This window comes from Colias eurytheme, chromosome 2 (genome assembly GCF_061535395.1).
Source record: "Colias eurytheme isolate Ceu_HAF_F1 chromosome 2, ilColEury1 Martin Lab GWU primary, whole genome shotgun sequence".
NCBI lineage: Eukaryota > Metazoa > Arthropoda > Insecta > Lepidoptera > Pieridae > Colias > Colias eurytheme.
Window position 1 is genome coordinate 3,912,611 of NC_142981.1, and position 13,192 is coordinate 3,925,802.

The 13,192-nt window shown below is 34.3% G+C and overlaps 1 protein-coding gene across 1 annotated transcript; it reads right to left on the reverse strand.

The window, feature by feature from the left end:
* Window positions 1–9,844: 9,844 nt before the first annotated feature.
* Window positions 9,845–11,620, reverse strand: LOC149910206 (uncharacterized). The gene has a single exon (XM_090111360.1). It carries the CDS (start codon window positions 11,421–11,423, stop codon window positions 10,578–10,580), a length of 846 nt encoding a protein of 281 aa, XP_089967486.1. The 5' UTR covers window positions 11,424–11,620; the 3' UTR covers window positions 9,845–10,577.
* Window positions 11,621–13,192: the final 1,572 nt, after the last annotated feature.

Here is a 13,192-nt window from a genome sequence, read left to right on the forward strand (position 1 = left end):
GGCTTCACTCGTGGTACATATTTACGTTTCCGGGATAAAATATAGCCTATACGGATTCGGAGGAATTCCTCTAAGTAATGGTAAAAGAAATTTTGAAATCGGTCCAGTAGTTTTTGAGCCTATTCAATACAAAGCATAAAATGTTCTACAGACACATCGCATCTTAACTGTTAAATTAAATTAATTTTATTGCCATCTTTTGTGCAATAGCAGAACTAATAAAAAAAGTTATGGTTGACATTATTAATTCTTTTTTATCTGGTTTTATTTTTACATTGATGAAATGAAAATATAGAAGCATTTTTATCTAGTTGTTTCTCATTTATCTTTTAATATTTATACGAAAACATATTAAGCAGTTTGTTATTTAAATTAATATCATTTTAAATTCGATACTGACGCCATCTGTATCTGTACTATAGGTAACATCAGGTAACATACAAAAAATATGTTTTCATTCATTTAATAATAGTTCTATGTTTCGCCACGCATTACTGTGGCGCTGTATAATGCTAAGGCCAAGTTCAAATATCTGATTCTGATTCTTATTATTAGATACTTATATTATTCTGATTTCTGATCAAAGATTTTTATAATTAAAAATATTATTCAACAAGGCGCATTACGCTTCTTTTTATCTTTTACTAAATACTACGTTTAAAAAAGATCCGTTTGAAAAATTTACTTATTTTATAATTCACACATTTCCGTTCTTTATTCAAAATTGTAGAAAAAAAAAAACAGTTTTCAATTAGATACTAAGCAATGAATCATATTAACGATTAATGTTGAATTAATATAATTGGCTTGTCTGCTTGGAATTGGTAATATGCCTACGATGAGGTAAATAAAGTGTAAAATTTCAAAAGGTAAAATTTCTGTAAGTAAGTAGGTATGTGAAAGAATTTGCCAGATTTGGTACTCTAATTCTCAGGTAATTATGTGTGTTTTATTTATTACAACTTCAATAAAAAAATGACATTTTAAGTTCAAAGCCTCCTTAGCTGGTACTTTTGAATTCGGTGATTTTTTTTTTATTTCGAGGAGTGTCAATTATTTTTATCCAAATATTATAAATTATATATATACTTATCGACAAAAACAAAATATTTTATTAGTAACATGCTGTATAATAAATACCTACAGATTTTACATACCTATTTATAAATATTTTAACAATTCTCTCTCCATCTCCAATATCATTTTGAGATACATAGGTACTATTTTATAGTTACGAGCATAAATTCTGTAATTCCATATATGTATTTTCAAAAGGCATCTATTACTTACACCATTTTGAGTCATATTTTAAATTTAACTGGTAATTCCAAAACTATTAAATAACAGTCGATTCCATCACATTCTGGACTTGAACATAACAAGCGAGTAGATATGTTGGCTAAACGGGCTATTTCAGATGGAGTGGATCATAATAGGTATGTTAAGGGTATGTTAGTAGTTCTGTTGTTGATGTTTTATAGTTATTATTTCTTGTTATTTATTTTTATAATGTCTGCAACTCATTAACACACTTGTCATTTGAAGTAAAAGAGAAATATTAGTCAATATAATTTTGTTGCGAGATTATAATGCCAAGGGCGATATTATTTTAATAATTGCTGGTATAATATACATATTTGTTTTTAGTAAATGATATATGGCACATATTATTTTGCCTTATGCTAAGATATTTTTGAGTTTACACAATCACTGTTTTTATAATATGACCTGGTGAAAATGTAAGACAGGTTAGCATTGAAATAATGTTACTTTTTAAAGCTGAATTACTTTCTCACGGTGATATTATGCTTTTTAATTAAGACAAAGAAAAGTTCAAATATAAGTCTTATTTGTGTGTTCTATACGGCTGACCTACATTTGATAATCACACTTTAAAATTTTATTGTTCACTAGAGGTCCGCCCCGGCTTCGCCCGTGGTACATATTTCGCAATAAAAAGTAGCCTATGTCCTTTCTCGGATATCAAAATATCTCCGTACAAAATTTCATGCAAATTGGTTTAGTAGTTTAGGCGTGATTGAGTAACAGACAGACAGACAGAGTTACTTTCGCATTTATAATACATATTAGTACCTATGGATTATTTTGTCTGTTGTCAATGTTCCTGTAAGCGAGAAACCTTATTAATTATTACGTTCTGCTCATTTATAATTGAAATTTATTTCTTGAAATATTTGTGTTATGTAAAAAACGCTTGTCTTTCGCAACTTCAAATGTAAATTATTAATCTTAGTCTGAAGCATTAGTTAAATCAATCTAAATTGAGGTAAAATGAATTGAATTGAATTTTTATTTAATAACGTTTGTTATATTATATGTATTTGGTATAACTGCAACTTTTCAACATATTGGTAGAACTTTACTACATAGTATAAAACAAAGTCGCTTCCTCTGTCCCTATGTCCTTATGTATGCTTAAATCTTTAAAACTACGCAACGGATTTTGATGCGGTTTTTTAATAGATAGAGTGATTCAAGAGGAAGGTTTTAGTATATAATTTATTATGTTTTAGACAAAGCGGGCGAAGCCGCGGGCGGAAAGCTAGTTTTTGATAAGCAAATGTTTACCTACCATGAATGCGACGCTTAACAATGTATATATATGTATATCAAAATTATAAAGATCATTAGAATGATAGTTTATACATAATACTAGCGGTCCGCCCCGGCTTCGCCCGTGGTACATATGAAAAATAGATGTTGGCCGATTCTCAGGCTTACCCGATATGCACAGAAAATTTCATGAGAATCGGTCCACCCGTTTCGGAGGAGTATGCAGACTAACATTGTGACACGAGAATTTTATATATAAGAAGAGAGAATTCAACGAATGGTAGAGCAGTGGAAAATACCAAAAGTTCAGTAATTGTTCCAATAAAATGTTGAAAGATTTTTTGGTTGCAACACATGACTGGGCAAAAAATAGCATTAAGTATGTATAAATTATTTCTTTGAAGGCTGCATAAATGTTATTTTTAAAACCTTGAATTTTCTCAATTTTCACAATCAAATTTTTATGACATTCAGGCACTGCATACTTGAAATGTTTTATGAAACACATAATTTTACTCAAAACAAAATAAGGGCCACTTATTTATTTCAACATATAAGTGGGTAATTACTTTATGTGTTGGTGGCATTCATTGTTCTCAATATTGTGTAAGTGTTGTACTTTTAACAAGTTTGAAATGGGTGCAATTTTCTTCTAGTCTATGGAAATTAAAAATTAACCGGTACACCAAAATCTGATACATAATTAGCGAGCTCAGGGAACGTATAGTTGGGTTATTCACGAAGATCTGGTGAGGATTTTAGGAGACGGGGGCCTTGTACGCTTCGAGCAAGTAGGTATCAAGTGATGAAACTTTTTGAAATCAGCCGAATGAAGACTTCCGTTCTCTGGGCGTAGGTACGCATATTTTACCGGGGCTGAAGATTCAGGAGATTAGATATTGAATTTTAATTTTTAAAAGTGAAAGTTAAGAAATATTGTTTATGGATATTAAAATTGATTTATTATGTTCATAGCCTTTTTTTCTAAATTGGCAACCAAAGTTTATCGTAATGGTTATGGTGATGCATTTCATATAAAATGTTAGGTTGCGAAAGAGATTGCATTTTTTGTAATAAATCTTACCATATAAGTAGAGAAATAAATTGCTTTTTATCTATTCAAGATCTATTCATATTCAACGAAAACTGGCTCATGATAATTGAATTGCGACCCCGGTTTCAGAAAAAGAAAAATAAATTTTCAAATTCAAATTCAAATTCAAATTCAAATTTCATTTATTTACAAGAATGTAGTTACAAAAAAGGTGTTATTACAATGTTAACGCGCTAATACATTCTACCCACTTTCTGGGTGTGCAAATATTTAAATGGAAATAAGTTAAGTTACACTACACCAACACTACACAAATTCTTCGCGTCACTAATCACTATTGTTAAACGTCACTAATTCTTCCGTGTCACAGATTCCGCAATGTAATAAGTTCTTGAATATCATAAAATTGTTTCTCCATTAACCATTTCGTCAGTTTCTTCTTAAATATATTTACTGGGAGATCCTTAAAGTTATCCGGTATTTTATTATATATTGTAATAGTCATAAATATCACACTATTTTTTGCTTGATTTATTCTACATGTTGGAAAGTGCAGTTTATTTTGATACCTCTGTAGGGGCTTGTTATGTGCGGGTGTAATGAAAGATGTAATAACTACGCAAAGGTTATATTTCGTTAACTACATATATTTATTCGTATGTAATTAATATTCGACCTAATGCGACCAACCCGCGTCCCGACAAGCCCTTAACTAACTGTGCATAACGCACAAACTGTTTATATACGAGTTACCGTGTGAACCTATGGTGGGAACTTTCTTAGTAGGTACTACACTTGAAATATTTCGGTAACTCGTAAATTGGCTTGTCGTCGCTACATCATTCCCCCCTTAAAATAAAAAGGGTATACAAGTAAAAAAATCTTACAATAAAATTAAACAATAAACAAAGGGGTATATAATATAAAGTGTCGCTATATAAGATTACAAAATGTTTACAATATAAAGTATAAAAAATGTTCACAATATAAATCAATCATAACGTATACAAGTGGTTAAAAGTTAACACCTAATTTCGTTAAACTATTTATGTTTTTACAAAAACTCGGTTGGGTCTTCTAAGTGGCGTGCGATAATTTTTACACGTCAATTAACACTTAGTAACATCAACATTTCAAATCTCAATACGTTCTTAACACTTGTATCGTTTAATATTACAAAGGCTATTACTATACACTCATAAGCCATAAATCGAAAGTACTTAAATTTCTAAGTAGTAAACATTACAATAAAAACTCAACACAAACATAAATTTGAAATACCATACTTAAAACGTTAAACAATGAACTCGTTTCAAAATTACTTAAGTTTATTATTTATTAAATACGATGTGTTGATTACTAAGTATTTATTATACATTTCTATTAAGTCTTATGAATACTTATAATCGTCGTAATTCTAATAAATTTAAAATAGTGGAAAAAATTACCAATACAATACTATTACCTAAATCGTACTGGTAATCGTATAGCTCTTCCACTACGCGTGGTATGTGTGTTAGGCAATTCGCTACTTGGAATTAATTGTAATGGAACCTCAGTATCTGCCCCAGATGTCGTATCACTATCATCATTCAAATAATATGCAGGTTTTAGACGGTCTACAGATATTCTAACTTTCCTGCCAGTCATTTGAATATAAAATACCTTTTCCTCTCGACTCAACACACGATAAGGACCGTCGTATGTTGGTTGTAAAGGCTTACGTACTGCATCGTTTCTTACAAAAACATAATCGCACTTTTGCAAATCGGGGTGAATAAATATGTTCCGTCTTTCATTCTGCCTAATAGCTACTGACTGATATTTCCTAATAGAGTCTCGTAATTTACTTACATACTCAAGACTGCTATCTATTTCTAAACTCGATTTTTTATCGTAATAATCACCTGGTAATCGTAAAGTTGTTCCGTACGTTATTTCTGCTGCGCTTATGCCGGTATCACTTCTTACTGCTGTTCTAAGTCCTAGCAACACAGTTGGTAATTGTACGTTTTTTTATTCGACGATTGTTGTAGAAATGGCAATTGTCAAAACTTCAAAAAGCTGTTATGAGGCTGACCACTGGTGCCGTTACCCTATCAAGTGATGAAACTTTTTGAAATCAGCCGAATGAAGACTTCCGTTCTCTGGGCGTAGGTACGCATATTTTACCGGGGCTGAAGATTCAGGAGATTAGATATTGAATTTTAGTTTTTAAAAGTGAAAGTTAAGAAATATTGTTTATGGATATTAAAATTGATTTATTATGTTCATAGCCTTTTTTTCTAAATTGGCAACCAAAGTTTATCGTAATGGTTATGGTGATGCATTTCATATAAAATGTTAGGTTGCGAAAGAGATTGCATTTTTTGTAATAAATCTTACCATATAAGTAGAGAAATAAATTGCTTTTTATCTATTCAAGATCTATTCATATTCAACGAAAACTGGCTCATGATAATTGAATTGCGACCCCGGTTTCAGAAAAAGAAAAATAAATTTTCAAATTCAAATTCAAATTCAAATTCAAATTTCATTTATTTACAAGAATGTAGTTACAAAAAAGGTGTTATTACAATGTTAACGCGCTAATACATTCTACCCACTTTCTGGGTGTGCAAATATTTAAATGGAAATAAGTTAAGTTACACTACACCAACACTACACAAATTCTTCGCGTCACTAATCACTATTGTTAAACGTCACTAATTCTTCCGTGTCACAGATTCCGCAATGTAATAAGTTCTTGAATATCATAAAATTGTTTCTCCATTAACCATTTCGTCAGTTTCTTCTTAAATATATTTACTGGGAGATCCTTAAAGTTATCCGGTATTTTATTATATATTGTAATAGTCATAAATATCACACTATTTTTTGCTTGATTTATTCTACATGTTGGAAAGTGCAGTTTATTTTGATACCTCTGTAGGGGCTTGTTATGTGCGGGTGTAATGAAAGATGTAATAACTACGCAAAGGTTATATTTCGTTAACTACATATATTTATTCGTATGTAATTAATATTCGACCTAATGCGACCAACCCGCGTCCCGACAAGCCCTTAACTAACTGTGCATAACGCACAAACTGTTTATATACGAGTTACCGTGTGAACCTATGGTGGGAACTTTCTTAGTAGGTACTACACTTGAAATATTTCGGTAACTCGTAAATTGGCTTGTCGTCGCTACATCATTCCCCCCTTAAAATAAAAAGGGTATACAAGTAAAAAAATCTTACAATAAAATTAAACAATAAACAAAGGGGTATATAATATAAAGTGTCGCTATATAAGATTACAAAATGTTTACAATATAAAGTATAAAAAATGTTCACAATATAAATCAATCATAACGTATACAAGTGGTTAAAAGTTAACACCTAATTTCGTTAAACTATTTATGTTTTTACAAAAACTCGGTTGGGTCTTCTAAGTGGCGTGCGATAATTTTTACACGTCAATTAACACTTAGTAACATCAACATTTCAAATCTCAATACGTTCTTAACACTTGTATCGTTTAATATTACAAAGGCTATTACTATACACTCATAAGCCATAAATCGAAAGTACTTAAATTTCTAAGTAGTAAACATTACAATAAAAACTCAACACAAACATAAATTTGAAATACCATACTTAAAACGTTAAACAATGAACTCGTTTCAAAATTACTTAAGTTTATTATTTATTAAATACGATGTGTTGATTACTAAGTATTTATTATACATTTCTATTAAGTCTTATGAATACTTATAATCATCGTAATTCTAATAAATTTAAAATAGTGGAAAAAATTACCAATACAATACTATTACCTAAATCGTACTGGTAATCGTATAGCTCTTCCACTACGCGTGGTATGTGTGTTAGGCAATTCGCTACTTGGAATTAATTGTAATGGAACCTCAGTATCTGCCCCAGATGTCGTATCACTATCATCATTCAAATAATATGCAGGTTTTAGACGGTCTACAGATATTCTAACTTTCCTGCCAGTCATTTGAATATAAAATACCTTTTCCTCTCGACTCAACACACGATAAGGACCGTCGTATGTTGGTTGTAAAGGCTTACGTACTGCATCGTTTCTTACAAAAACATAATCGCACTTTTGCAAATCGGGGTGAATAAATATGTTCCGTCTTTCATTCTGCCTAATAGCTACTGACTGATATTTCCTAATAGAGTCTCGTAATTTACTTACATACTCAAGACTGCTATCTATTTCTAAACTCGATTTTTTATCGTAATAATCACCTGGTAATCGTAAAGTTGTTCCGTACGTTATTTCTGCTGCGCTTATGCCGGTATCACTTCTTACTGCTGTTCTAAGTCCTAGCAACACAGTTGGTAATTCCGTAACCCAAGATGATGATATATTGCATAAACGAGCCGTTAATGCCGCTTTAAGCGACCTATGCCAACGCTCTACCGCCCCGTTACTCTGTGGGTGGTAAGGTGTCGTACGCAACTTATTAATACCTAATAACTTCATTAGTGTAGCAAATAATTGACTTTCGAATTGGCGTCCTTGATCGCTTGTTAGCTTTTTCGGACAACCGAAACGAGAGATCCATCCTTCATATATTACACGCGAAATCGTTTCAGCAGTTATATCTTTCGTAGGAAAACATTCTGGCCATCGCGTCCCCCTATCAACTATGGTTAGGCAATACCTAAAACCTTCGGGTGAAGTGGGTATAGGTCCAATTAAATCAACATGAATATGTTCAAACCTATCGCACTGCGGAAACGATCCTAAACCTGACATTGTATGTCGATTAACCTTCGATCGTTGACATTCAATGCATGTTTTAGCCCATTGGCCAACATCGCGATTCATATTTGGCCAATAAAAACGATTTTGAATCAATTTGCGTGTAGTCCTTATTCCGGGATGACATAAATTATGTACACTATCAAAAGCAATACGTCGAAATTTATCAGTCAAGTAGGGTCTAATTTTATCATTATCTAAATTACAATATATAAATGTACCGCTTTCAGGTAACATAATTTTCTTTAACCTATTATTAGCGTCTTTCGAATTAGATAATTGTAACATATAAGAATCTTGTTGTTGTTCCTTAGCAAGTTCCGCGTAATCTATCACAGTGGGACAATTTATTGTTGCGACTCGAGATAACGAATCCGCAACGACATTATCTTGCCCACTAACGTGTCTCAAATCCGTTGTGAACTCACTAATGAATATCAAGTGTCGTGTACGTCTGGGTAACTCTTTCTCGCTATTTACTTTAGAAAATGCATAAATTAACGGTTTGTGATCCGTATACACCGTTAACTGTCGTCCTTCGACCATATTCCGAAAATGACGAATAGCTAAGTAAATTGCTAATAACTCCCTATCATACGTACTATACTTGCGTTCAGTCTTAGATAAATTCTTTGAAAAATAACCTAAAGGTAACCATTCATTATTTGCACGTTGTTGTAAAACCGCACCTACATGAGTATCCGATGCGTCCGTCATAAGAGCGAGCGATGCATCGGCTAAAGGGTGCGACAACGTAATCGCATTACACAAGCTCGACTTACATTGTTCAAATGCTTGTTCGGCGATTGATGTCCACACAATGGGTGTTTTATCTTTCTTTTTAGAGCCATGAATGAAACTATTGAGAATCGATTGTGATGAAACTGCGTTAGGTAAATGCGCTCTATAAAAATTTACCATACCTAAAAATCGACGTAATTGTTCGATGTTTTCGGGCCTAGGAAATTCATTAATAGCTTTTACTTTATCATCAAGCGGGCGAATACCATCTGACGTAACATGATAACCAACAAAGTCGATTTCCGTTTTCCCAAACGTACATTTCGCTAAATTAATTGTAATATTGTATTTATTGAATTGTTTAAATAATGATTCTAAATGTCTACGGTGTTCGTTTTCATTTAATGAAGCTATTATTACATCATCAATATAACAAAAAATATTATCTTTACTGTCCGCGTCTAGGTCCTGAAAAACAGTATGATGCATGAATCGCTGAAACGTCTGCGCAGCGTTACGCAAACCGAACGTCATGCGTGGAAATTCGAATAACCCAAACGGCGTTATTATTGCAGTTTTCTCTACATCTTCCGGGGCAACAGGAATACAATGATAAGCCCTATTTATGTCGATTTTAGAAAATATTTTCTTACCAGCTAATAAATACGTAAAATCTGATAAGCGCGGTATCGGTCCGGCTTGGTTATAGAATTAAGCTTTCTATAGTCCCCGCACGGACGTAACTCGCCATTCTTTTTAGGTACCACATGAAGTGGACTAGCCCAAGGACTCTTAGAGGGTCGGCATATACCTGCTTCCTGCATGTATCGAAATTCTTCCCTAACTTTTTTATATCTAGCTGGAGGTAAAGGTCTAGCCCGGGCAAACACTGGAGGTCCAGTCGTTTCAATATGGTGAAAAACACCGTGGCTAGGTATTTCCCTGTACGATGAAGGCTTAGTTATATCTAGGTACTTACATAACAAGTCGTGAAATTGATGAGTTTCCTCAACTGTTGTCACAGACGGTTGATTCACCTTAATAACACTAGCTACTGATTTTAATTTAGTTAAACTATCAATTAATCGGCATGATCTTAAATCTACAATCAAACCATGATGTGCTAAAAAATCTGCACCTAATATAGGTTGAGTTACCTCGGCGATAATAAATGACCATTTATACGGTCGCCGTAAACTGAGATCTAAAGTCATTAACTTAGTACCAAATGTCTTAATTACACTACCGTTTGCCGCGTATAGTTTATAGTCACTACACTCACTCGCGAATCGGTTATTTTTCGACACTGGTAAAACTGAAACATTAGCGCCGGTGTCCACTAAAATCTTAAGATTACTTTTTCTATCTCTTATACACAGGCGTTTATTTACGGTGGAACAGACATCCACCTCTGTCTGCACCGTATTTAGTTTTTTTGTTGGCTCTCCTGCTGCTTCTGCCACGCACAAGGTTGAATGCACTTGCTGGCGTTGTGCTTATAGCGGTAATGGTTATAACATATCCAATTGGAATTTTTGTGTTTTGATATTCCTGTACGATCGCGACTTCGCGATGCGGAGCGATGCGTGCGATTCCCATACTTTCGACCACTAAACGATCTGCCTCTCGAGCCTGCAGATTCCAGCTGGTTTATCCGCTGCGTTAACTGTGTAATCTGCTCAACTAGCGTAGGTTGTATTGCGGATATTTTATCTCTGGCACTCGATACCTCCTGTATCTCCGCGAAACGTGTCGTTTCTATAACTTTATCTGCCATATTAGCTAATTTCTCTGTATCCTTTAATTCGCTAACTGTGAGGACTGCTTGTACGGCTGCGGGTAAATGTCCCATCCACAGCATCGTCAATGTCTCCTCCGAGAATTTTTTTCGAGCCAGATCTCGCATACGCCGTAAAAGTTGAGAAGGCTTTTGTTCGCCCAACTCAAGCTCTTTTAATAATTTTTGGACCTGACGCACTTCAGATTCTTCATATACTACGAGCAACCGGTTTTTCAATGCTTCGTACTTCTTTGTATCGGGTGGTGCCAATACAATGTCACTCACCTGCTCAACGTGTTCGCGACTTAATTTCGCTACCACCAGGTTATATTTCGATTCGTCCGCCAGCTTCTGATTCGACACCACTGCTTCAAACTGCGCGAACCAAAGTCGTGGTGATTCTTTCCAGAAGTCTGGAATTCTACTCGACACAGTGATCTGCGCGAGAGCATTTTCACTCTCGTCCGCTCTAATTGGAACTGCCGGATTCATTTTGAATTAAATTTTAAACAAACGATATCTATGCAATTCACTATATGTTCACTAAACGTCGGGAGTCACCAATGTAGGGGCTTGTTATGTGCGGGTGTAATGAAAGATGTAATAACTACGCAAAGGTTATATTTCGTTAACTACATATATTTATTCGTATGTAATTAATATTCGACCTAATGCGACCAACCCGCGTCCCGACAAGCCCTTAACTAACTGTGCATAACGCACAAGCTGTTTATATACGAGTTAAGGTGGCGGTTCGCGCCGCGACAGAGACAAGCGACCGAGACAGGAGACCGCGGCCGAAGACCGCGACCGTTACTTGACGTTCGGCAATGTATAGGCGACAGTTCGCGAGCGAGACAGAGACAGGAGACAGAGACGCGAGACGGGAGACAGCGAGACCGTCGCTGCCCCAGACCAGTAGTGTCTCGTGTCGCGCTCAAAAAGCACAGCCGAAAATACTTTCTGAATACATTATCATCAAACATTAGGTGCTTGTTCACTAATAGCGAAAATGATCCTTCTTGGCCTCTAGTTAAATATAATTCTTTAATAGGTAATCTTCTTCTAGTTTTGTTTTTGTAATAATAATATAATAGCAAATCATCGTCTTCTTCTTCCTCCAATAGAACTTCTACTACTTGGTTTTCCATCATGATACAAAACACAACTACTACTACTACTACATCGACGGACTCTCTGATACTGATTAACTTTTCGGTCGTGAAGAAACTGATACACTTGTCGCGGTCTCCGGTCTCGGTCTACAGTACATGCAGAAGAGACCGAGACACTTGTCGCAGTCTTCGGTCGCGGTCTCCTGTCTCGGTCGCTTGTCTCTGTCGCGGCGCGAACCGCCACCTTTACCGTGTGAACCTATGGTGGGAACTTTCTTAGTAGGTACTACACTTGAAATATTTCGGTAACTCGTAAATTGGCTTGTCGTCGCTACACCTCGTTAACATATGCGAATTTACTTCTCCTTTCTTTTTAAAATATTCTGGGTGGTATTTAACAAATAAACATACTTCTCTTATATATATGCAGGTCAGTGTAAGGATACGTAATTTACCGAACATTGGTTTGCAACTGTCCCTTTGATGTAATCCGCACAGGGCTCGGATACATTTCTTTTGTGCCACAAATACTTTCCGCACCTCGCAAGACTGTCCCCAAAGAATTATTCCGTAAGATAGTATCGACGATATATATGCATGGTAGGCATTTATTGCAGCATTCATAGATACAGTATCTCTTAGGCGACGTAATACGTAAACGAAACGATTTATCCTATCACAAATATATTCAATATGACTGTCCCATTTTAGACCTTCGTCTACCAGAACACCTAAGAATTTATGGTGTTTTACCTGTTCGATTACTTGATCATTACATTTTATATCTAGATTAATTTTGGTGCAATTCTTTGTATAATATTGAATTATTTTTGTTTTTACTAAGTTTATTTTCAGATTATTATTTTGTAACCAATTTACTATATTATGTAATGCTGTATTTATATCTCTCTCATATGTATTTTTATCCGTGCATTTAACAATAAGGGTAGTGTCGTCTGCGAATAAAACTGTTTTGTGTTTCACTGATCTCGGTAAATCGTTAATATATAAGAGGAATAAAAATGGGCCGAGCACACTTCCTTGTGGTACACCTGATTTATTAACTTTTTTCTCTGACCTATATGAATTTCGTGTTTGATTTATCATTTTATGAATCTCCACATACTGATATCTATCATTTAAGTA

What these genes read in the sequence shown, in the direction of transcription:
- LOC149910206 (XM_090111360.1), bottom strand. Translation starts at nt 11,423, where the DNA reads ATGAATCCGGCAGTTCCAATTAGAGCGGACGAGAGTGAAAATGCTCTC.